Raw genomic sequence first — 24,073 nt, 5'->3', positions numbered from 1 at the left:
ACATCTGAAATTTCTGTGAAGCTTGAGGGAGTACACAGTCTAAGACCTGTACAAAATATAAACATTTTTTCTTGTGAAATATCCATCTCCTTTTCACACAGAAAACCCTAGAAGAGTTGTATAGAGTGCAGAGGCTTTCCTTCTGTAGATACAACCAGAAACTTCACGCCGTGCTTCATCTCACCACTGGATTACCACGTGGCTAAGAGCTGTGCTGTGTGGTTCTGCAGTGTAACCCCTGAGCACCAGACCCCTCAGTGCAGGATCCCTGTCACACTGCTGGCTTTTGGTTTCTGGAGCTGCTTTAGACACAGACACGCTTGGGGAGGGTGTGGGTCTTCAGGTATACTTGTCCTCTGCAGACTCCTTTCATGATCCAGCTTGTGGTCTTGGCTTGTTGCAGGCTGGAGTGAAGCAATGGGACCTGTGGGTGTCTCTTTGCTCCTCTCGGTGGAGGAGCATGTCTTGTGCTTGCTGGTGAGTCCCTCGCACTGGGTGAGGGGGAGCAGGGTGATGTGTCCTGGTTTGCCTAGGATTGGCACCCAGAGCTGCCCTTCCCGCTGGCCATCAGCCACCCGTATGTATTGGGAACAGCTTGCAGAACACCTGGCAAGCTGCAAGTCCTATGGTGCACCCATATCTGAGCTCACCAGGGTGGCTCTAACAGGTCTGTGAGGAAGAGTAAGTGTTCCTGCTCTTTTTTCTTTTAGGGGGTGTTGATTATTTCCAAGCCTGATAACCCTTGCAGTCTGGGGAAAAAAGCCGTGCAGCTGCATCACAATGCCAACACATTGTGAACATTGTTCACAGGCGTTACTGATTGACCGGCAGCAGGAAGAGGAAATCATGGAAGATGTTGGCTGCACTGTTTGTGGATTGGTTCCCCCAGCGGAGCTTTGAAAAAAAGCGCGAAATCTTTCACTTTCTTCCCTGTGTGTGTGCCAGCCTCTTGCCGACAGAGGTGGGAGAAGTGGCAAGTTCTCAGCCCATGCGCAGCCCCACCATGCTTTTGCCCTGGGGCTACTGGGCTGGGATCTGCCTGCTGCTGCTTTGCAGGGGCTGCCGGCTAGAGGAGGCTGCCAGTGGTGAGTAGGAATGCTCTTTCCCCATGGAGGCTTTCTGGAGCATGACCAGCCTCTCTGGGCACATGCAGAGTCTCAGACACTGTTCAGACTGAGCTCCTTAGCAGGAGGAGGCTTGTATTTCCCATTTGTGTCTCTGTGTCTCTCTCATGTTTCTGTTGGGACAGGCAGAACAACTCTTCTGTTGTACAGGCAGGTCTTCTGGTGGTGGGGTGCCCTGGTCTGCCCCCCATGTCTGTGTAGATGCCAGTGTGAGGAGCAGGGGGATGCTCTCTAGAGTGGGAACAGTTTTTCTGGGACTTTACAGGACAGCCTAGAGCTATCCAGGTCAAAGAGGGATCATTTTGGCAGTGGTGGGGTGCGGGCAGGCAGGTGGCTAACGGAGGAGGCGCTTTGCCAATCAGTGGGGCAGAAAGGCACCTGTGGGGCTGCTGGAGAGCCCCTCTGATTCTGTCCCAGGTCCCAACCTCAGTAAGGGTGCTAGCACTGCATTTCCAGGGCCGCATGTGGAGCAGGCAAATGACCGAAGTCTTGATTTGCTGTGCTAAGACACCTTGCCTCTGCGTGAATGAGGAAATCCAAATGCATGGCAGCACCTGTGCTGCAGTCCTTCACTGGTGTATCGCACCATCAGTATGATCCTTTGCCTCCTTTCTCCCCACCACAGCACTGCCTCATGGCTGGGAAATGCATTATGCAGGCTGAAAAATTGACAACCACATGCAAAATCAGGGAGTCCACAGGTATCCAAACATCCCCCGCGGATTCATGGTGTAGTTTCCTGTTCCAGTGCTCTGTGAGATGGGAAGGCTGAGACTGTATGGGGACTTCAGGGGATTACATGTTTTCCCAAGTGAATTGTTTTTTTCCTCTCTCCCTCTGATATTGAGGCCTGCTTTGTTCCTAGGTGTGAAGGAAGCAGTGAAGTCTGAAAGCTATATTGCAGCAGCCCTCGGTGGAGAGGCTAACATCTATTGCAACTTCTCACTCTCCCTGGATGTCTTACAAGTCACTTGGCAGAAGAGAAATGGGTCTTCTTTCCAGAACATAGCCACCTACAGTAAAACCTATGGGCTGCGGCTGATAGGGTCATTTCAGAAGAAGGCACGTTTCACTAGAGCAGCCCTGAAAGCCTCAGCCATCACACTCCAAAATCTCACTTTTGAGGATGAGTCCTGCTACAGATGCATCTTCAATGCATTCCCTGATGGCTCTTACAGTAAAGATACATGCCTCAACATTCAGAGTAAGTTTTCCAATTATTTTCACTTACATTTCTCCTGACTTCATCAGACCTGTTCTGCAGGCCTGATGTGTTATCCTTTCCATCATATGGAGCCTTTCCATGCAGCAGCATCTGCTCAGTGGATATTCTCCAGAATCACCATGTTTTTCCTTAGAGGTGGTGAAGGTAAATAAGCTGGGGGTGCATTTGGATGAGAACCCAAGTTCAGAGAGCTCACTTACCCAGCTTTGACCACGGGGTATAGTAACTATCTCCTCTCTTTGCTCTCAGCAATTTCTGAGCTAACAGTGGAATTTGAGTCCCACCTGGCCACCAAGGATCTTCTCACTGCAGTCTGCTCAGCAACAGGAAAGCCTGCTCCCAATATCACCTGGCTGATTGACGAAGACCTCTATGAGCCCCCCAAGATACACTACATCCAAAATCCAAATGGAACAGTAACAGTGGCAAACAGATGCACCTTCTCTGCTAACCACCTCCACAATTTGGCTTGCCTCCTTGACCACCCACAGGGAAGGAAAGTGAAGACATTAACAGGAAAAACAGGTAAAAATAGTCTGTGTTTGCATGGAGGAGTGAAGCTTGTAGTAAGGGGTACTTTGGAAAGCAGTATCAGTAGCCAGCCTCATGGCAAAGAAAGCACAATCGTGGTCTGTGCAATTGCAAATTGTCTGGCTGGCATCCAGACAGTCATTGGTATGTGCAATTGTGGGAGTGCAGTTTGTCTTACGTAGGTCTCAGTAGAGATCTTTCCTGGGAGTGCAGACTTACGTGGGATGAAGACTTCTTGATTTGAAAACATCCAGAAGGCTTCTTCCTACAATACTTAAGTGGTTGCGTGGTGTGTGTGTGAGTACACGTGTGTATATATATAATGTTTATGTAGGTATGTTGCATGTATATACATATATCTCTGAATGTTTCTATTTGTACATTATCACCAGTTCAGAGCTGATGATCTCCAGCAGCAACCGCAGCTGGAGAGTACTAGCAGAGCTGGGCCCTGGCTGTCGAATGCCGGAGAGCAATCTCTTAGATAAAAGGTCTTACATCCCTCAAGAAAGGTGGGAGATTTCCCTCATGATAAAACTTCTTTGTACAGAAGCAGAAACACACAAACAAGTCAGGAGTAGGAATGCTGGGGTTTGGTTCCCCTGCTACCAGGGAAATGTGATATTTCTGGTATTTATTTAAAAATAAAAAGGTTAATGTTTCAGTTCAGTCCCAACCTCTGGAAAAGGAACTGAGGAACATATTGATACCCTTCCATGTTCTGTGTCTCTTTATAGGTAAACGGAAGAGCATAGCCATTGTGGTGGCTTTCATAGGTGTGATCTCCACAGTATTGATACTTCTCATCACAAGGCTAATCTACAGAAAGAGGAAAAAGTAAGAGTGATTTTTGCTTTCTTGTAAATGACATGGCTTGCCTGTGTTCACATTGCAATTTTCCTTTCTGTTTCCTGTTGGTGTTTACATATGCCTGCACTGGAAACTTATCAGGACAGTAGCACTAGTTTTAAAATAGCAAAATTCACTCTAAATATCAGGAGGTTCCTGAGCACTATATGATGAGTTAATGTTTTTGTTTGTTTGTTTTACCAGTCTGAAGAGACCCAGAGCACCCAGCACACCTGCAAGGGAGAAAGGTTTAGAGCAGGATGTAAGTGAGGAAGCTGCAAACCTGTGCACACCAAAGGACCAGCGCACTGCTTACCAAAATGAGGTAATGCCAAAGCCCAAGACTTCCAGTAATCCCTCAAGTCCCTCTGAAATCTTGGACAATGCTCACCACAAATGTGCCAAAACTCTTGCACTGGCTAGGTGACAGCACATGTGCCCCAGCTAAGCCCTAGCAATGCTGGGGAACGCCTGGAGCTTGAAGGAGGAAAGTTAAGCTACAGTTAAGTGGAAAGGCAGAGAAGAAGTACTGGAAATGCCCTGAAGGGTGGGTGGGATGTCCCTTCTGGAGAAAGGTGACACAGCACTGCAGAGTTTGGGCTCTGTAGCTGACAGCCTCACGTAGACTTTTTCCTATAAATGTTTGTCCTGCCCTGCTGGTTGCACAGGCGTGAAGGTGTGCTGGTGGCATACACAGACACAACCAGCAGCTTACCACAGCTGCTAGTCACTCCCGCCAGCTGCTCTCCTTTGACCTCCTACAGATGTCCTCCATCCAAGCTCTTGCTAGTCCTGTGCTGTGAACAGGAGCCCTCCTGTTTTCTGGTCTGCTTTATCATGGCCACACAGCTGTGCTGGCTCTTTTATAGGAACTGACACCAGGATCTTGGCTTCGCAGAAGGCTACCACATGAAAAGAGAAACCTGGAAGAGACCCCAAGGTCCAGCCTCTCATTTACAGAGGAAGCAGAGAGCCCGGACATGCGTCAGAGGGAACTTGCTGAAGTGTACGATAAGGAGCTGGGCTGCATGCCCATGGCTGAGCACAGAGAAGCAACGGCAGGTGGGGAGCCCGAATCAGGCCCTGACACTGCTGCTTCCCAGCCCAGCACCGGAGAGCCATCAGCCCACCAAAGCCCCATCTCCACAAGCCCAGAAGTGCAATGAGGCCTACGGGCAATTGTGGAACCCAAGCTGAGTATGCAGGGGAAAAGACAATCTGCATGGCCCCTTCCAGGTCTGTCCCCCAGGGGACCCTCAGCCCCAGCATCCAGGAGTGAAACCCATCAAGATGAGCCACCACTGGAGCACCTTTGGGACCAAGGGGTCACTGCCTTCAGGGGTATGGGACATGCAATGGGGTGCAGGGGAAAAGCATTTGGGGTCTGTACAGGTTGTATATGAGATAATTAGGTGGGAGGAGCTGAGAGTCGAAAAGAGAGGGATGGAGGGATTTGGGGAGGAAAAACGTGGGAAAATGGAGGTAAAATGTGTAAACAGGCAGCTGATCAGGACACTTACCTGGCCACGTTCTGTGCCTGAACAGCACTGTCTGTCCTTTTTTCTTATTAAATGCTTTTCTAGTTCTTTTCCTGGGTGAGGGGCTCTTTATTTGGTGTGCTTGTGTGTAAGGGGGTCTGGTGCCAGCAGTTGGACAAGGACCATGGTGCCAGGGACTGGAGATACCAAGGAAGAAAAACCAGCCACCAGGAGGGAGTAGGGTCAGCACCCGTGTGTCCATGGCGCAGCCTGTAGAGCGAGTACAGGTGTAAAAGTAGGTGAGTGCCAGCAAGCATGGAGCTGGAAGAGCTGGTGAGCAGGGGCATGGTCTGGAAGCCAGGGGCGTGCTGGCTGAACCCAGGGGCTGTGGACAAGATGGCACTGACCTCCTCTCAGAGGTGCTTGGTGGCAGGCTAGAAGCAACAGGAACAAGAAGTTCCACATAATAAATATATAATTTATAATAAATGTATAAATGTATAAGGTATAATAAATGTCTTTTTCCTTACCAAGCAGAAGGACAGATGCTGGAGTGGGTGCCCAGAAAGGCTGAGGAGGCCCCATCCCTGGAGACAGCCCAAACTCACCCAGACAAGACCTGGAGCAGCCTGATCTACCTGACTGTTTTGTGCAGGGTCTTGCAGGAGGTGACCTCTCAGGTCCCCTCCAGTCTGAGCTACCCTGTGATGCCCCTCCTGACACTGTTTTTTTTTTCTCTGTATCTGAACTCTTTACTTTGTTCTCACTTTTTAAGTGAAAGAAGTTACAGGTGTAGAAGGTACAGGTATGGAAGCCTATGAAGTTACCATCCTGAGCAACATGTTGCTGCATCTTTACCTCTGCCGTTCCATGAGTGATCAGGCAGAAGGATCTGTGCTGTGGGTACAGCAAGACCTGTGGGAGCATACCAAGATAGTAGGTATTTGGGAAAAAGTAGTATGGTTAAGGACTCGAGCAGGAAAGCTTCCCCCATAGCTCTCTGTACCGTCATGCGGGGTGTTAGAAGCGACTCTCCCATGGATTTGCAGACTCTGCAAACAGCTTGCACAGCCTCAAAGCAGAGCGGGTTCTTCTGTAATGGCAGAGTACCCTCTAGTGGGAGAGACCTGAAAAGGCCTTTGGCTGTGGCAGTCAACCAGTAACTCGTGGGTGCTGATTTTCTTTTCTGTTTGGAATGTCGAATAGCCTTCTTGTTATCTATTAAAATCACAGATATTAAGAAAGTGTAATATTAAGCAAGTGCAGCTACTGCTTCCAAAAGGATGCAGGAATCACACCACGAAATGGCTTTACGGGAGTTGTCCTGCAGACACTCTGACCGTGGTCACTGGAAGGAGAGGTATGGAAGGCAGTGGAGCAGGAACTTGTTTTCAGTCCTGCCTTGTGCTCCTGGAGATCTTGCAAAGGACCAGGCAAGACGAGTGTTTACCCAGGGAAGGAATGGGGGAAATGTTCCTACAACCATCGGGTTGGGCTGTGATGGTTAAAAGGTTTGCTAAGGCAAGTGTAGAGCCACAAGCAGAAGTGGTAACAGCAGGCATTTTGGTAGGAACTGTAAAGGCATCTAGAGTGCCAAAATCCCTCTGCCAAATTCTGCCAAGAGGTTGTCAGGCATCAACTGTTTCATGAGGGAGATGGATTTTTCTGTAGCCTTCTCAGTCAGGGGAGCTTTAGTAGAATCTTGAGTGATGTTTTAGCCAAGTCTAGTTCGGTGTTTAAAGGGCAGAAAATTCCCTGTGTGGTGAAAGACTTGTGCTGCTTCAGCTTGCCTTGGAATCTGTTGTGCCACATGCACATAAGTTACAATGGGTAGCTTCAGCTTTGCTTTTCCTGAAGAAGAGTACTCTGACATTAAGTCCTCTTTTAAAATTTTAAGTCACTTGTCCTCCCCTAGGGAGTGTGAGCAACTCGGAGGGGCAAACAAGGCACAGCGCATAAGTCAGGGCAAACACAGAGGGCGCCTCACTGCTCCTTTCCAATGGTCTTTCCCTATGGTGCTTGTAACCTGCTCAGAAAGCCATGGCCACCACATCGCTTGCAGCCTCTCCAGCCAGAGCTAGTGATGTTGCTACCCAGACAGAGGTCTCAGGGAAACACGCAGCCATCCAGGCCTTGAGCTGCAGGATGTGCCCGAGTCTTCTGTCGGTGTCCAACAGCAGCAGTGGTGGATATGTCTGTGGGAGGTGTGCCCAGGTTGTGCTCAGCCTGGTGGCAGAGTTTTGGGTGGACGTGAGTAGGCTGAGGAGCATCAGGGAGTCAGAGAGGAAAACTGACTGGTGGAAGCATACTCTACCCACCCTGAGACAGACTCATGAGCCAACACACAAGAAACAAAGGTTCCCCTATCCCATCAAGCAGCCCCTGCACAAAAGACAAAGGTTCCCCCATCCCACCAGGCAGTAGGAGGGGACATACGCCAAGGGGGGAATGGAAACAGGTTTCTGCTCAGGATGGTAGGTGAGCCGTCTCCCAGCCCACCTCACCTTTCCAACTACCCTTATATAACTGGTATGAAGCTCTAGAACATGACAGTCAAAACTACAATGTAGATGAAAGCCCATCTTAAGGGACAAACAAATAAAGGGGATGTTGTTATGGGAGTCTATTACACACCACCTGGCCAGGATGACAACACCAATGAATTATTCTTTGCGGAACTAAGAGATGCCTCGAGATCAACTGCCCTTGTCCTTATGGGGGACTTGAATTTGCTAGACATCAACTGGGATTACCACATGACTGACACAAACAAGTCCAGGAGGTTCATAAAGCACCTAGATGATAACTTCTTGGTGCAGGTGCTCAGGGAGCCACTTAGGAAAGGTGCCCTCCTAGCTCTGTTGCTGGAGAACAGAGAGGGTCTTGTGGGGGACATAGCAACTGGGGACATGATGGTAGGCAGCAGGTGCTCCAAACCAGGCAGGACCTCCATGTGTAAGTGTCTGAGCATTTGTGACTTTTAATAGTGTTATTTGGATCTGATGATGAAAGGGGTTATATTAATGGATGTGAGTAGACCAAGAGGGGCATTCAGTCAGCAGAGTCTCATGGTCTTGATGCAGGTCCCCAGCAGCTGATATGTCCTGCAAAAATTAGTGCTCTTGTCATTTACTGATGTCTTTGGCACTGCCTCTAGTCTTACTCTAACTCACTAATTTCCCCTCCTGTTAAATACCAGCAATGTGCATCAGCTGTACCCCATCCTTTTCTTCCAGCCTGTAAAAGTTTCACTGATTACTGGCTCAAATGGTTCTGCTTAGAAGAGATCATTAGTCCAGAAATCACAAGAAGAACCATTAAATGCATTCACAGCAGAGAACACCTACCCAGAAGGCAAAGGGAGGACTAAAGAATAGAACATATTTGATAGAAGGGATTTCAGATTTCCTCTTTCACTAGCACACAGGTAGCATTGCAGGTGAAAAAAAATAAAAGGAGGGGCACAAAGAACTCTCCAGAAGGTGAGACAAGAGCTTTCTACTCACTTTTGTTCACACTGAATTCAAAGGCTTTGGCATACCAGACAGTCAGTGTCAGCCCAGCCACCACCATGTACAAAGAACTCTGTGGAATTGGGCAGAAATTGTTGAGCTGAGCTGGGAGCTTGATAAAAGAAGCAATTGAAATGGGGGTGGAGAATGGGGCTGAAAGGGACTTTTGTGCCTTTTACTTCTATAAAGAATATAAAAAGGTTTTATTTTCTGAAAATTCTGGTCTGCCTCGAGTACTTTCTGTTTGCCTCTGTCCTGAGGTTACCTCCAGTCTTCACTTATTGCTTCAGAACTATCCTCTCTTTGCTCAGCTCTGGCTTCCTCCCTCTTTTCCAAAGAATAAGACCCTTTCATTGTTTCCTTCTTTCTTCTCTCAGTTCCCCCAGCCTATTGATGGAAAATTTGGATAAATATAGAACCTTTCCACCTCAAAAGACAGGGGTTACTGGGTAAGCTAATAAAAAAAATACTATTCAAGTCCCTTGAATGTCCCCTTTATTATCATGAACTAAGTGCAGGAAGATGTCCCTGGGACTTCCCTGCTTTTGTTGCTTTGATGGCACAGTGCACTTCTGGATAAACTTATTTTAAGCTGTATAGTCTGCAGGTCTCTAAAGTTCCCTCCGAAATCCCCTCAACATCTATGAAGGCAGGTAAATACAGGAGATATTTGTTTTTCTCAAAAAAAAAAAAAAAAAGGAAAACATGTCTGAGGATTATAGGTACATCAGTCTCAAGCAACAAGCAGTAGGACAGTAGAACAGCTGCTGGAGACCAGACTTACTTTGGAGGGCACCCATTCTTGACCCAAAACAAAAAAGGGAAGACTGGTGGACGGCAATCTGACGAACTCAAGACCTACTCACTGGTCTTAGGAGATGGAAGAAGATAATCAAAAAAGACAGTGACAGAGTTTGGGCTTTGGTTTGTTAGTTGTCAGAGGAAGGGCTACTCTGGACCAAGCATGGTGGTGGAGTTGCTGTCTCCAAGAACAGTTGTGTCCAGCTGGAAGAGCCAGTGCCTGACCATACATATCTGTCTTAAAGAAGTGGTTTCCATTTTATGTGGGCTCCTGACCACTCCATGGGCATCTCCGTCAAGATATTTTGGTGGGCAGGGATTTATTTTTTTTGCTGATTTCCTAATATCTGGATGGAGAACATCACTACTCTTGGCCGTTCTTACAAATTATTATTGATCCGTTGTGTCCCTGCTGCTGGATTCTACTTTTAGCATTTCTTTGCAAAATGAAAGCCTTTAATGCAATCATAATAACAATAAATATTAAATTAATAAATAATGCTATTTATATTAATGTTAACGGATGTGTTATTACCTAATGCTCATTGTTTGGCGCTGTTCCGCTGTTCGTCCAGCTTGCTCCCGTCACAGCCAGCAGCGGCCCCAGATGAGGGGGAAGCCCCCGCTGGGTCCGGAGCGCGCTGCCCGCCCTCGTTATGAGTCTTTTGGTGGGGGCGCCGCCCCGCCCTGCTCTTCCCCGTTCTACAGCGGGGCTCTGTGAGTGTCGCGACCGCTGACTCTTTGTCGCAGACACCGTCGGCGCCCGAGGGCGCGGAGCGTGAGTACCCTGGGCTTTCGTTGGGGGGGGGGGGGGGCGGTTGGGTCCTGCCCGGGTCCTGCTGGCTGAGGGTTGGGGGCTCAGCCTCTGCCGAGGCCCGGGTTGGAGGCAGGACGGCGGGGGGCAGCGCGGCGCTGGGGCTCGGGAGACCTCTGGGGTGCGGCGGTGGAGAGCAGGGTGCGGCAAAGGGTTGCCCTATCACCTTACACCCTTCCCACCAGGAGACTAGGGTGGGCCTGGGACCCCATGGGACTTTTTTGGGTGATCAGAGTAGCTCCACGACCTACTGTTTGCTCATGACAAGGAGATCTTGTAGCTACACTGGATGGGAGCAATGATATTACTGTCCTACCAGGTTATGGTCTTACCATGGGAATTAAAAGCAACGAGACGTGATTGCTATGAAAGGTGTGCTTTCAAGCGGGTGTAGCACTTCTTTCTGTGGTCTATAAGCACTTTTGTAACGTGAAACTTTCCTCTGGCTTGCTGTGCTTGCTCCTACTTTTTGCATGTTTTTAGGAATGCTGTCTGAACATGGCAGAGCCACGATCAATTTGTTATTCATTGAGCTTATTGCTGATGCATTGAGCTTGTTGCTGAGATCTTGATTTTATGCACGAGATTTTGGTCTGTATTCACACTTGGTGTCTGTGGAGTTTTACCAGGAGTTAGTTACTTTAGTACGGTGAGCCTGACATGTAAAGGCAGGCTAGAGAGCGTACATGTTGTATGTGTGAGTTTGTTGGGAAGTTGTTTTTTAAACAGAATTTTCTCTCCTCATTCACTTATTAATTCATTAGCTTTTTTTTTTTTTTTTTTTTCTTCTTCTTCTTTTTTTTACGGCAGATGATAACAGAAAATGCTTTACAGTTTCTGTTTTCTGGCTTTTTCCACGTTGTGAAAATTTTACAGAAGTAGGGGTTTGCTTGTGTTCTTGGTAGAAGATGCTCCCAGAAAGCATCAGCTAGTTTTATAGTCATAGGCAAGAAGGTGTACATGATATGTGTTACAAATATTGTTGTTACTATTATTTGATGAAATAATGTTTCCACTTAAATATGACAGCAGCTACAATTCCAGGCAGCTCAACAATTTGGTGGCATTGTGATAATATTAAGTGATGAAGTAAGTTGAAAGCAGCAATTCAATCTCAGTTTTGCCCCCTTTGCCTCCCTGGAAATGTTTGTATGTATTAGGTATGTATGCCCCAAAGGTTCCCCAATTCATGTTTTTTTGTGTCGAGATGTTTCCAATTTATCCCTTGATCTCATGAGCTGTGCTGTACACCAATGTTATGCTCCTGGTGGAAGCCACTGGGCACACAATGCAGGCTGTGTGTGAATGTGGAGGAAAATCATTGCTGGGAATGTCTGAAGGCAGATGCTGGCTCTTTTTTTCTGTTCACCTTCTTCCACTAGTGTTTGTGTAGATCTTTCTGCAATCACAGTGCAATTTTGTAAAAGCTTGTATCTGCTCATGTCTGTGGGTCTCTGAGCTGAAAGCGCCAGGCTTTCAAAAGCATGTCTAATAAAGAGTGTAATAACCCTTTGTTTCACGTGCATCAGTTCATGCATTCAGCAAAACCAGATCCACAAGCTCTATGAAATAATAAACTGCAGTTTGCAATTCTGTATGTAAATGTTTAATGAACATTATTATTTGAAGAACAATCCAGAAAGTTAATGCCTTTCTAGCTTTCATCATGCAACGTTCACACCTTGACCTCAGCTGTATCTCTGTTGTCTAATTGTACTACTTGTCACCTACCCAGATCAGTTTGTTTTACATAAATGGCAAAACAATCACTAGCGTTCACACTTCGGAGTCACGATATAACCAGAAGATGATCTGTTATTAAACCATGCATCTCTTCTCATCTTCCTTCAGGTGAAGCAGATGCTCCCTTCCAAAATGACTTTCCAAGCCCTGTTTCTGAGTCTATTTTGTGTTGTGCTTGGAGAGCCAAATGGTAAGTTCAATTTCCTTAAATCTGCTTACAAATGGCTGGTGAGATGATTTCTGATTCCCAAGCCTTCACCAGTTAGACTAAGGGGCAAAAATTGGTAAAATTCAGATTGCTGGTGCCATTTGACATATATTAGATAGCTGGGGCTGGCAGATGTGACACCAGATCTCCTGGAGCAGCAGGCAGATGTGACATCAGAGCATTTGGAGATGGGGAGGACATGCAACATCCTGTATCTATGACACTGGACACTTTTGTTTGCTGGAGTTCACAACTTCTTATCTGGAACAAATCTATCTTTTTCTCTCCATCCCTCTCAAATGCACCACAAACTCTGAAGCTATATAGTCCAGACATTTTCTTTAGCCTATTTTGCCTTTCAGTACTCTTAAGAATGGATTTGCATGCACTTCCCCTGTGTTCAATCTTCCTCTATCTTTTAGGAAGCAAAATTGTCTACATCTCTGCTAAGAATGGGAAACCACGAGCTGATATAATAAAACTGAGGTGGAAGTCTGCAGGGCTGGGTACAGACATAGGATGTCTTTTTCTTGTAAATAGTTTAGAAGAAGCCAGATCTTCAACCGATACGAATCAGCAGAATGCCATTGATTTCTAGGACGATTCAGAATAATCCTTGGTGGGAGAAGAACATAGAAATAGTGCTTAGTTGGTTGAATTGTTAAGTCCGTGGGTATGCCAGGGCTCAGAATACTGTCAAGCTTCTAAATAAGTGTGATATTTGCCCATTTTGCAAACTGTTTCATGTTGCTGCAGTGATTACTCAGACTGAACACATGAAGGTGAATGAGGGCGACGCTGCGACTCTCAGGTGTACCCTGACAGAGCCCAGTGATGTTCTGCAAGTGACCTGGCAGAAGGACTCTGAAAAAAAACACACTAATATAGCTACGTACAGCACCATGCTAGGATTAAAGATCCATGATCCCTACCAAGACCGGATGAATTTCACAAGTCTGGTACTCAATGACACAAGCATCACTTTCTGGGCTGCGAGCCTGGATGATACTGGGTGTTACATTTGCCTCTTCAACGTCTTTCCTTATGGCTCCATATCGGGACGGACCTGCCTGAGTGTCTTTGGTGAGGTTCTCTGCAGGGGTATGTCTCTAGTGGAAAGGGAGGGGTTTCTTCAAGTGGACTCAAACTGCAGTGGTAGGAGCAACCCTCAGTAGGACATGCTATAGAAATAGAGCTTTATTGCCGTTAGCAAGATTTCTTGGGGTCATATTCAAGCCTGTTGTGGTGCCTGCTCTGGGCTGTCCGTGTTTGTTAGTAGCAGCTAAAAAGGGAGGAGTGAGATCTTTGTAAGCCAAACTGGAAGCCAAGTCCCAGATGGAACATGGTAGGGCCGATGTTGCCCACTGCAGTGTCCTTTTGGTGTCAGGTACCACCCCAGCACTGTGAGCTACCCTGCCAATCCCTAACATTGACCAGGGATTAGCAGATAGGAGAAAAGAATGGACAAAATAATAGTTTTAATTTAGAAAACCACTGTAAAACCTGGGATTTTGGATAGAGGGAAACCTTTGGGGTATATCACTTCAGTATAAGGGAAGAAACATTAAATCTCAAGGGGGACTTGGCCCAATGAGCTTTCTCTGCATTCCTGTGCCATGGGGCTGTGTAAGAATCCAGTGAGCTTCTCTCTGACTGATGATGTTTAACCTGCTGTTACTGCTTCTGACCAATGCTGTTTGTGGTGATGGATTGTCTCTTTTGTGTCTTGGAAGGTCTCAGTGTGTCTGTCCACTATAACATTTCCAAAGGTCATTTGATAGCCATCTGTAATGCTGTTGGATTCCCAGAGCCCACCATCAGCTGGAACAACCTGTTCAATTACACCCCTACACAAGAGAAGGTCAGGCACACCAACGGGTTAATGTCTATCACCAGTAAACTGGAGATCTCTGACTCTCAGAGCATCAGTAAGCAGGACTTGACCTGCAGAGTAAGCAACAAGAATGAAGAAATGGAATTGCCCATAAAAATCAAAAATGGTAGGTGAATGATATCAAGTCCTTGTAAGCATTCCCTTGGCCTCTATGTTTTGCAATAACATGTTTGGATAGGAATCTGCTGGGAAAGAGAGGGAGTGAGATGTATGTGTGCCAAGTAAGGAGGAAAGAAACCCTGCTCTGCGTTTATTGTTGTCTTTGAGATGAGGATATACTGTCGCCTCCTCCAACAGGGGGAAAAAAAAAAAATCACAAAAAAAAAACACACACACACACAAAAAAAATAAAATAATAATAATAAACACTAGTCAGCCAGGGTGGTACAGGGTTTAGAGGCACCATGGACTCTGTAGCAAGCTGAATGTCACTTTTCAGGCAAGCCTTCCTGGTCTCTTTGACAGTCCAAAGATATCTAGATAGGTATAGATGTCTGTATGAGGTGAAAAACATTTTTATGAAGTAAAAATGCTGTGGGTGGCTTAATAATTACTGAAGTGGAAGTTTTGAAATGAATAATAAGCTCTCTGTTAACAACAGTTAAGCAAATGTTTCAGATAAACTTATTTCATGCTTTGGTATTGTATTCATTTAACCTGTGCAATATGCTTTAGTTTCTCTGACATTTTTGACAAGAGACACATGTATTGAACTAATGGTCAGGGAGGAACCTCCTATTTTAGGGGAGATAGGAAGGTGATCAGCTGAAGACACTTAAATTGGTATTATGGGGAAATCTTAAATACAGGTTATTTAACTTCTGAATATCTGGTAGCGCTACTTTATTTCTTATTCCAGTGTTCTGTTCTGCTGAAAAGCTTTCAGCCCCAGTCCTATGGATGAGAAATAGAAATATGAAAAGCTGAAGTACCAACCTCAGTTCACACAGGAGTGTTGGCACAGGTGGTTTAAAATCCACTTAAACAAATCAGAACCTTAAAAGGAAGATCACTTTGCTACTTCATAAATTAGAAAAACAAGAAAAGCAGATTGGGTTTGAGGGTTATTTCCCATATTACATGCTTGTGAAATTATTGTTATATGAAAAAGAATGAAATCTGACTTGTAAAATCCCTCTCGAACTTCAACAGCAAATTAGTCCTTAATTCTGAGTGACGCTAATTGCAGAATTGTAATAAATCTTTCCATCCTGTCTCAAATGCAATATTGTTTTGGTTTGGCCTTTTAAAAAGGTAAGTGTGTATCTCTAAAAGCAGAAAATTGAGATTCCTGTTATTCTTTACTAGGAGAATGAAGAGTCCAGGAACAGCTTGTTCTTTTAGCAATCTTTTTATATTTTAGAGAGGGAGAAATTCAAATTAATTGCATTTCTAGTTCAACCTAGCTGTGTTAAAAGACATAATAGCTTTGGCTCAATTCGATTAGATTTCAGTTTGGTAAGCTTTCTCACTAATATCAGTGAGCATTGAATAGAACATTCACGTTATTATTTTGATTAATGGCAGTCATATCAAGCGGCTAATGCCCAACTAGAGAGGGACATTTACAATCAAATGTTGTTTATAGCTATTCGCATGAATCAAAACACACACTATCTTCTTTTTTGAAAGTTCATTTAGTCTTTGCAACAGTTTTATGTGCTTAACAATAATAGGAATAGCTTTTATTTTACAACCTAAAACGCAGATTCTGGGTGAACAAAAAGCTCTTCAGAAAGTGTTAGGGTGTATAAAATTGTGCTTGTGTATGTATCACAATTATCGTATCAGGGTGGGAATAACAATTCTATGTGCTGGGGATGAACATCTTTTCTTTACAAAGCATTTTCCAGAAAGCAGTGGGCAAGTATGTTTATTTTTGAAGATATACACATTGTCTCCTAAGCAATTCCTGCTTTTATGCAGCTTAGCAATAACTTTCACAAACTCTTGATTAGGAACAGTTGTCATTAAACAGATACTTCTCTTGGCTCTCTTTGCTATTTTTCATAGATAAATTTATCTTTGTTATCTTTGTTTGCTTTTTCTTTTTTTTTTTTTTTTTTGTCCTTAATAGAGGAGGGATTCTCATTCCTGGGTCTGATGATTGCTCTGGGTATTTTACTAGTCATCTTGGTCCTGATTCTGATCACTCTGAGCTGGAGGAAGAGGATATGCAAGAGGACGTATGGCGGTGAGTCGCAGCCAATGTTTTGAGCCATAGAACCATAATAAGGTCTTGTCAACAGAGAAGATGGAAACTGCTGAGATACCATTAAGGAGTCTGGGCTGTCATATTGCCAAAATTCATGTTTTAATGGTTATTAGAAGTTGCCTCAGTTGCATGCAATTTCAAGAGCTGTTTTCCCACTGCTACTGCTAAGGGACAATGCAAGACTACAAGTCAGGAGGGCAGGATGCAAGCAGAGCAGGATACACTGCCTTGCTGTGCCGTCTTGTGGAAGTCTCAGCAGAAGTAATTTGCTGGTCTTTCTTATTTTCATGGAAGGACAACAAAGGATTAAGTGTAGGTCTGCTCATAGAGTTTTTCGTATGAGAACTGGTACACTGGTGAGAAAATTCAAGGAAGGGCTTTCTTCTGGTCACAGCATGTGTACGCATTTTAAGACACAATGTGATGCGATGGAGAAGTTAGCTCAAACTTGTCATGTGAGCCTGGTTCCTAATGCTGAATGAAGGAGAAACTGCAGGCAGTGCAATGTCCTTGTATGTGTGGTGACCCAATAATGGACCAGCTCAGCTCTCTTCGTTTTGCTATGAACAAAACGGAAAGGGAAAAATAATAGAGAGGAGGAGAAGACTTAAGTTTCAGATTTGACGGTCATTGCTAATTTTGTTTTTGCATGACAGGATAAGAATTATGTACCTGGCTTTAAATTCTACCATGATGTTTAGAAACACTGTCAGAAGCCAGTCCACATTGACTCAGTTCATTTCTGAATCTTCAGACACTTCATGATGATGTGATAATTTAAAGAGGTATTTCCAGAACATCAGACATGTCTAGACCTATGGCACTTACTATTAAGAGAGGGGAACCCAGTAGAGCTGCTTCTGCCAGGGACACAAAACTCTTCATTGAGAAGAAAGCGAAATTAATGCTTTTTAGACCCCAAATGTAACCAAATACTACTACTTCATAGTAGAAGGTGTTTGAGCTCTGCATCAGTCTTATAAAGAATTCAGAAGAGGAAATTCCATTTGAATTTTCAGACTGAACTGGAAGTTAAAGAACAAGGAGTTGGTTCTGTAATTTGGTTCTGTTCTTAGGAAACCCTCTTCCAAACACCATTGAGCTTATACAAAGCAGGAGAGACCCTGAGGCAGGGGTGGCCTAGCAGAGGTCCATGATCACCCTCTGGAGTGGATCAGAGAGTGACCGGACATGGAGACCGCTATACAGTCACAGAATCACAGAATTTTCTAGGTTGGAAGAGACCTCAAGGTCATCGAGTCCAACCTCTGACCTAACGCTAACAGTCCCCACTAAACCATTTCCCTAAGCTGTACATCTAAACGTCTTTTAAAGACCTCCAGGGATGGTGACTCCACCACTTCCCTGGGCAGCCTGTTCCAGTGCCTCACAACCCTTTCAGTGAAGAAATTCTTCCTAACATCTAACCTAAAACTTCCCTGGCTCAACTTAAGCCCATTCCCCCTCGTCCTGTCACCAGGCACGTGGGAGAACAGACCAACCCCCACCTCGCTACAGCCTCCCTTGAGGTACCTATAGAGAGCGATAAGGTCGCCCCTGAGCCTCCTCTTCTCCAGGCTGAACAAGCCCAGCTCCCTCAGCCGCTCCTCGTAGGACTTGTTCTCCAGGCCCCTCACCAGCTTTGTCGCCCTTCTCTGCACCCGCTCAAGCACCTCCATGTCCTTCTTGTAGCGAGGGGCCCAAAACTGAACACAGTACTCAAGGTGCGGCCTCACCAGAGCTGAGTACAGGGGGACGATCACCTCCCTAGCCCTGCTGGTCACACCGTTCCTGATACAAGCCAGGATGCCGTTGGCCTTCTTGGCCACCTGAGCACACTGCTGGCTCATATTCAGCCGACTATCCACCATCACTCCCAGGTCCTTCTCTGCCTGGCAGCTCTCCAACCATTCCTCTCCCAGCCTGTAGCTCTGCTTGGGGTTATTGCGCCCCAGGTGCAGGACCCGGCACTTGGCCTTGTTGAACTTCATGCAGTTGACCTCAGCCCATCGGTGCAGCCTATCCAGATCCTCCTGCAGAGCTTTCCTACCCTCAAGCAGATCAACACACGCACCTAACTTGGTGTCATCTGCGAACTTACTGAGGGTGCACTCGATGCCCCCATCCAAATCATCGATGAAGATATTAAAGAGGACCGGCCCCAGCACCGAGCCCTGGGGGACGCCACTAGTGACTGGCCTCCAACTGGACTTGGCTCCATTCACCATGACTCTTTGGGCCCGGCTCTCCAGCCAGTTTCTAACCCAACGAAGCGTGCGCCAGTCCAAGCCAAGAGCAGCCAGTTTCTTGAGGAGAATGCTGTGGGAGACGGTGTCAAAAGCCTTGCTGAAGTCAAGGTAGACCACATCCACAGCCTTTCCCTCATCCACCCAGCGCATCACTCTGTCATAGAAGGAGATCAGGTTCGTCAGGCATGACCTGCCTTTCATAAAGCCATGCTGACTGGGCCTGATCGCCTGCTTCCCCTTCAAGTGCTGCATGATGACTCTCAGGAGGAGGGAAAAAAAAATTATTCTCTACTTCCCATCAACGAGCGGTGTTCGGCCACATCCTGGGAAGCAGGGCCTCAAAACACATAGTGGTTGTTCAGGAGGAACAGCCCCCTCCCCCAAGAGAGCCCCCCCTTTTATTGCTGAGTGTGACATCAGGTGTTATGGAATATCCCTTTGGTTGGTTTAGGTCAGCTGCCCTGGCAATGTGCCCTCCCCATCACTTGCCCACCCCCAACCTGCTGGCTCTTGGGGGTTTGGAAGGAGTTCTGATGCTATGCCAGCACTACGCAGCAATAGACACAACACTGGAGTGATATCAGTGCTGTTCCAGCTACGAGTGCAGAGTACAGCACTGTGCGGGCTGCTGCAGGGAAAAGGTGACTCCAGCTCAGACAGACCCAACACACTGCTGGCTCCAAGCTCTGAGCCATTAGAGAAGTGGATTCTCTCAGCCTACAGCCCCTGTAGCCAACAAGTCAGCATTAATGAGATTGTTAATACCTGGGGCAGAAGGGGAAAATTAGGTGAACAGAACTTAGCAATGGATGTAAGTTTGTTGTACTAGTGTTTATGAACAACAGCAAGATTTTAGGAACTTCAGTTGTTAGTGTTCCTTCCCATTTACCATGGGTTTTGGTAATGCTGAGATGTGACTTATATAGTAGGCTTTGTAGTCTTTGGGTGTCTGTTCTTTTAATGTACTGCACTGTATTCAGTGTTACCACTCCTAGCTGCCACACAGTAATGAGGAAGTCCCTTCCATAACCTTAACTCCGCTGTCAACAGTAAACTTTTGATCCTAGTCTGTTTTTGCAGTGACTTGTTTTTTTTCCTTGATCATCCGTGAAATCTGTTCATGTTCTCTAAAGCGTAAAGATTCCCCCAGAAGAGAGTAACATCTTGGAGAAAGCTCGTGTCTTGTTTTATCCTCTGCTGTGCTCAGATTCTGTTAGAACAAGAAGCAGTGCCTACATGCACATACTTCTGCACGCACTTTTAAAAGCAGCCTAGCAGAGAGCTGATAGCATTCACTGGAGGATGCCAATGAATCTCTGAGGCCATTGTCTGGGGTTTCAATACTTCTTTCATTCTGCACTAGACAGAAAACAAAGCATTTCCAGTTTTGTCCTTTTTTTTTTTTTTTAATTAAAATACAATTTTATTTTATTTTTTTTTAAATCTGTGTGGCTGGGGAGCCTTCTCTGTCAAAGTTTCTCCTCCTCTGCTGCTAAGAATAGGGTTGTTGTTTTCTGCTTTGCTTTCATTTTTGTTTTCTCCCTTCTCCCTGGGGCAGACACTTGAGAATAGGATGAAGAGCTGAGGCTCCTTCCTTGGGCATTTGCCATAAGTAACAGTTATAGATCATATACATGTTTTAGTTCTCTACAAAAACAGCCCGAGTGTTGGGTTGGCTCTTGACAAAGCCTTTCAAGTTTGGCAAAAAGTCATTTATTTGGGAGCAAAATGGGATGCAAAAACATTGGAAAGCTTGCATCTTCACCCTCTGCCAAGCACAGAGGCAAACCTGGCTGTGTTGTCACTTGATTAAGAGTGATGAGCAGGCTGCGGTGAATCACCTTTCTGCAGATGTAACTACAGCTATGCTAGGAGTTTGTCGGTGATACTTTCTGGAAAAAGTTGCACCTTTTCCTAATTGGTTCAGCTAATAGTGCTTCACTGTAAAGCATGCCAACGTCAAGCAGTCCAGTTAACAAGCCAGCTGCTTGTACCCAAGCAAAATAATGGCTCTTAGTCGCAACAGATTTCTGTGGCTCACCTACCGCATACATGTCTCAACCTATATGGTTTCCTCAGCATCCGCTCATTTTTCTAAGACTTGAAGGACGCTCATGTTTCAATCTGGCCATTTGAAGAGCTTTACAGCCTGCAGGGGGATTAAATTCCATGCAAAGTGTTCTCTGAAGGCTTGTGGTTTTCTGGAAGGAAAGTCTATTTCACAAATGGATATAGAGGCCAGCATCTTTTTTTTTTTCTTTTTCTTTTTCTTTCTTTTTTTTTCTTTTTCTTTTTTTTTTTTTTTTTTTCATCGGTATCCAAGTAAGAAAAAAATTATCTACCTTGGGTGGCTTATGCATGTTTTGCTATGTGCAAAGCTTTAAAAACGGTCAAATAGTATATTTGTGTTTAAAACTTACAATAGCATGACAAAAAAAAAAAAGGGACTGTTTCTTCTTGGTTGGACTTGATGATCTTCAACGTCTTTTCCAACCTAAATGATCCTATGATTCCCATGACAATTTCTTGGAGCTTGTTATTGAATAGATATGATGTGACCTAAGGAGGACAATCAGATTAAGTGAATCTGGAAGACAAAATCTTGAAAAGTCAGAGAAGAAAAGACTGATAAAAAAATCTGTTCTCTAGAAAACTCCAACATGGCAATATGTTTGTCCAGTTGGAAAATCAGAACATTCAAGTTTTCCTTCATGTGGAACTTTTCCATTAAATTACTTATTTTATTAAGCATTAAAATCCTTGTTTCAAAATGTTTGTCAGAATACAGACAACGAGCTTTGGAGCTGACAAGGAGCTGAACCTTGGTATACCTGGATTGTAACAAGAGTGCTATAAAACAATAAAAATCTCTGCATTTCCAGCTAGATATCACTTACTACTCTGAACAGGAATTTAAGGCTCCTTGATTATTATTTTTTTTTAATTCCTGAAGTTGCTGCAAATAATAGAGATCCAGCTCTCTTAAGCTGCAGATAACACTTCTGCTGATCAGCTGGAATATATAGGAAACAGAAAAAAAATAAATTTGGGGGGCACAAGATGTCCTGAAAGGCTAGAAAATATGGAAGTCACATGTGGTAGATTCCAGTTATTCAGGAAACTTTACAGGAACAAGCACCTGAACAAGCTTTCCATTGCCTTGTTCTTGTTTACAGTGAAAGTAAGTACTATTTCAGAAGAATCCTCTAGTGGTTATTCATTTTGAGGAAGGCTGTGTTTATCACTTTTGACTTATAAATTACACAAGTTCTTATTTGGTCTGTATAAGTGCTTGTTTCTTCAGTGGGCGTGCTTTGACACACAGCAAGCATCTGTTTTTCTTAATAGTAGGGGAAGAGTTGAGAACAACACCATAATGGGTCGGTATTATGAGACTTTTCAAAATAGTTTTCCTGAAGTGACAGCTAAATGTCAGCCTTTCAGAGGCCCCCTGTGTCCGGAGCCAGTGGGGCACATCATGCTGCTCCCAGGGGAATGGGTCTCTGTCAGGCACAGTGTTCCTGTGGGGGAGGCTCCTCCCAGAACCACCTTGGTTCCTGCTGCAATGTGGCTTTATTGTGAGCGAGAGATTCTAGTCGTTCTATTTTGAAATCCCCCAAAATAGCAAAAACATGCCATGGTGTAATTGAAAGTTGTTTTGCTTACAATAACCTCATTCCTTTACCCTACTTGACACTAAAACAAACAACTCCCACCCTAAAAAAAAAGCAGCATAAGAAAATATTGTAGCCCAGAAGACCTAAACAGTGTAAAAAGAAAAACAAAAAGGACCTATGCGAACACTTTAGCAGTGGGGGAATTTTGATGCCATCAGGGTTTGACTGCCCATCTGGCATCCCACAGATACAAATATTTCACAACACGAGGGAAGCAAAAGATTCTTTCTGGGTTTCATGACACACTTGCAGACTGCTTCTGCTTGCAGACAACTTCTGTTCCTTAGTAAGTCGCTTAAGTTTGCTCTGTTTACAAAGCCGTGCCTGGTAGCAGTACCTTCCAGTCTTCATCACACACAGAGTAGGGTATGGGCGCTCTTTGAGAGCTTTCCATATGTTAATATTACCTGTTTTCATGGCTAACAGTGGGCAGAGCTTGTGCTCTGTGCATGTCCCCTTTGCTGGAGAGCTATACTCACCATCCTGCTTTCCATTTTGGAGATAAACAGGCAGGGAGAAGGCAGCGCTGGCTGGGGCAGGCACAGGGGTACCTCTCTGTGTCAGGAAGGTGCAAACACCCTTGCGAAGCATTGGCATGACAGGCAGAGCAGCTCCTGATGTAGTTGCAGATGTGCCAGCAGGGCCTTCAGTGGCTCCTGCATGAGCATCTGGGGTTGCATTGCTTTGCTCAGAGGTGCTGCCAACCCTCTTGGCAGCATTTTGGGTTTGAGGTCCTGCACCACCGTGTGAGGTGGCCCTGCCTCATTAGGGCTGTTTGCACTGCGGTGTGGCTTTTTTTGTCCAGAAGGATTAAACTAATCCTGCTCACCACCGACAAGATGAACGTACTGGCATAGGAAACCTCTCAGGTGTTATTCTGTTTAGCAGCTTAAGTATGTGCTACTAAAAACAAAGCCCTTCCTCAGCAGACAGGGAGGCCTTGACTGTTTGTGACTAACACAATAAAAGACTTTCCCAGTCTGCCCTCTTTTATTTGAACAATAGTACTTTGTGTATAACCGGAAAAAAAGACCAATAGCTGAAAGGATGGTAAATTGCATTCCTATTGCGTATATGAAGTTGTCTGGCTGCTTCTATTTCTTGTTCATTCCTTCGTAGATATTATTTATCTGCTCAGTTATGAAAAAATACCTTAGTTGTAGACAGTGTTGTTAGACAAGGAGATGGAAGCTTTTATTACTCTCCTACACAAAGAGCAAGGATGCCAGGGATTATATTTTTCATACTTGAACTAAACTTGTTAGCTGTCAAATTTTAAGCAGGTTGCTATGTTGTCCTGTATATGGACCCCTTCTGGATAAATTACTTGTCACTGAAATGAGTGCAAATGGTACGTAGGCAGACATAAATCCAGTACAAGAAACACTAACTAATTTTGGAAGTCTCTTCCATTGATATTTTTTTCGAAGCATTTGTCATACTGCATAGATTTAATAGTTGTCTCCTAATTCCTGGTCATGCTATGCAAGAAGGATTTTTTTCAAAGACACAGAAAATAACATTATAAATTGGATTTCAAACATCGCCATTAAATTCTGAAATACCAAACTATATATTCAACAAACATTCATATTTGTGGATGTAGTAGTTTCCAAAACTAGGAAAGTTGGCTTGCTTTTCACCGTTTATAAACAAAGCTAGTGTTTGATATGTTCCCGATCACACTGTAATATCCTGAATTTTGCATTGTGCATTAGCCATAATTAAAATTCTGTGGTTACGTAGGTATGTA

At 44.9% G+C, this 24,073-nt stretch overlaps 2 protein-coding genes across 31 annotated transcripts in view; both read left to right on the top strand.

Annotated features, from left to right (window-relative positions):
* The first annotated feature begins 736 nt into the window (after positions 1 to 736).
* On the top strand, positions 737 to 5,317 carry LOC311443611 (uncharacterized protein). The gene is made up of 6 exons (XM_084533924.1): positions 737 to 1,085; positions 1,990 to 2,328; positions 2,599 to 2,874; positions 3,618 to 3,717; positions 3,934 to 4,054; positions 4,599 to 5,317. The coding sequence occupies exons 1-6, from the start codon at positions 854 to 856 to the stop codon at positions 4,893 to 4,895; spliced, it is 1,365 nt and encodes a 454-aa protein (XP_084390050.1). The 5' UTR covers positions 737 to 853; the 3' UTR covers positions 4,896 to 5,317.
* Positions 5,318 to 10,057: 4,740 nt separating this feature from the next.
* LOC311443675 (OX-2 membrane glycoprotein-like) overlaps positions 10,058 to 24,073 on the top strand; it is a 50,613-nt gene continuing 36,597 nt past the window's right edge. For 27 of the 30 annotated variants that reach the window (XR_014697394.1, XR_014697395.1, XR_014697398.1 and 24 more), the window contains exons 1-5: positions 10,060 to 10,298; positions 12,186 to 12,267; positions 13,042 to 13,368; positions 14,019 to 14,285; positions 16,257 to 16,373. Coding sequence is in view for 2 of the 30 variants with exons in the window: in XM_084534008.1 (XP_084390134.1) it covers positions 12,195 to 12,267; positions 13,042 to 13,368; positions 14,019 to 14,285; positions 16,257 to 16,373 (784 nt within the window). In the remaining 28 variants the exon portion in view is untranslated. Of the gene's footprint in view, positions 10,299 to 12,185; positions 12,268 to 13,041; positions 13,369 to 14,018; positions 14,286 to 16,256; positions 16,374 to 24,073 lie in introns of all 30 variants that reach the window. The other 3 variants (XR_014697396.1, XR_014697397.1, XM_084534009.1) reach the window with 2 other exon arrangements.

The sequence above is a fragment of the Aythya ferina genome (genome assembly GCF_964211825.1).
Source record: "Aythya ferina genome assembly, chromosome: 1".
NCBI lineage: Eukaryota > Metazoa > Chordata > Aves > Anseriformes > Anatidae > Aythya > Aythya ferina.
Note: the sequence above shows the minus strand (reverse complement) of the source record. Positions and strands in the feature narration are given on the sequence as shown.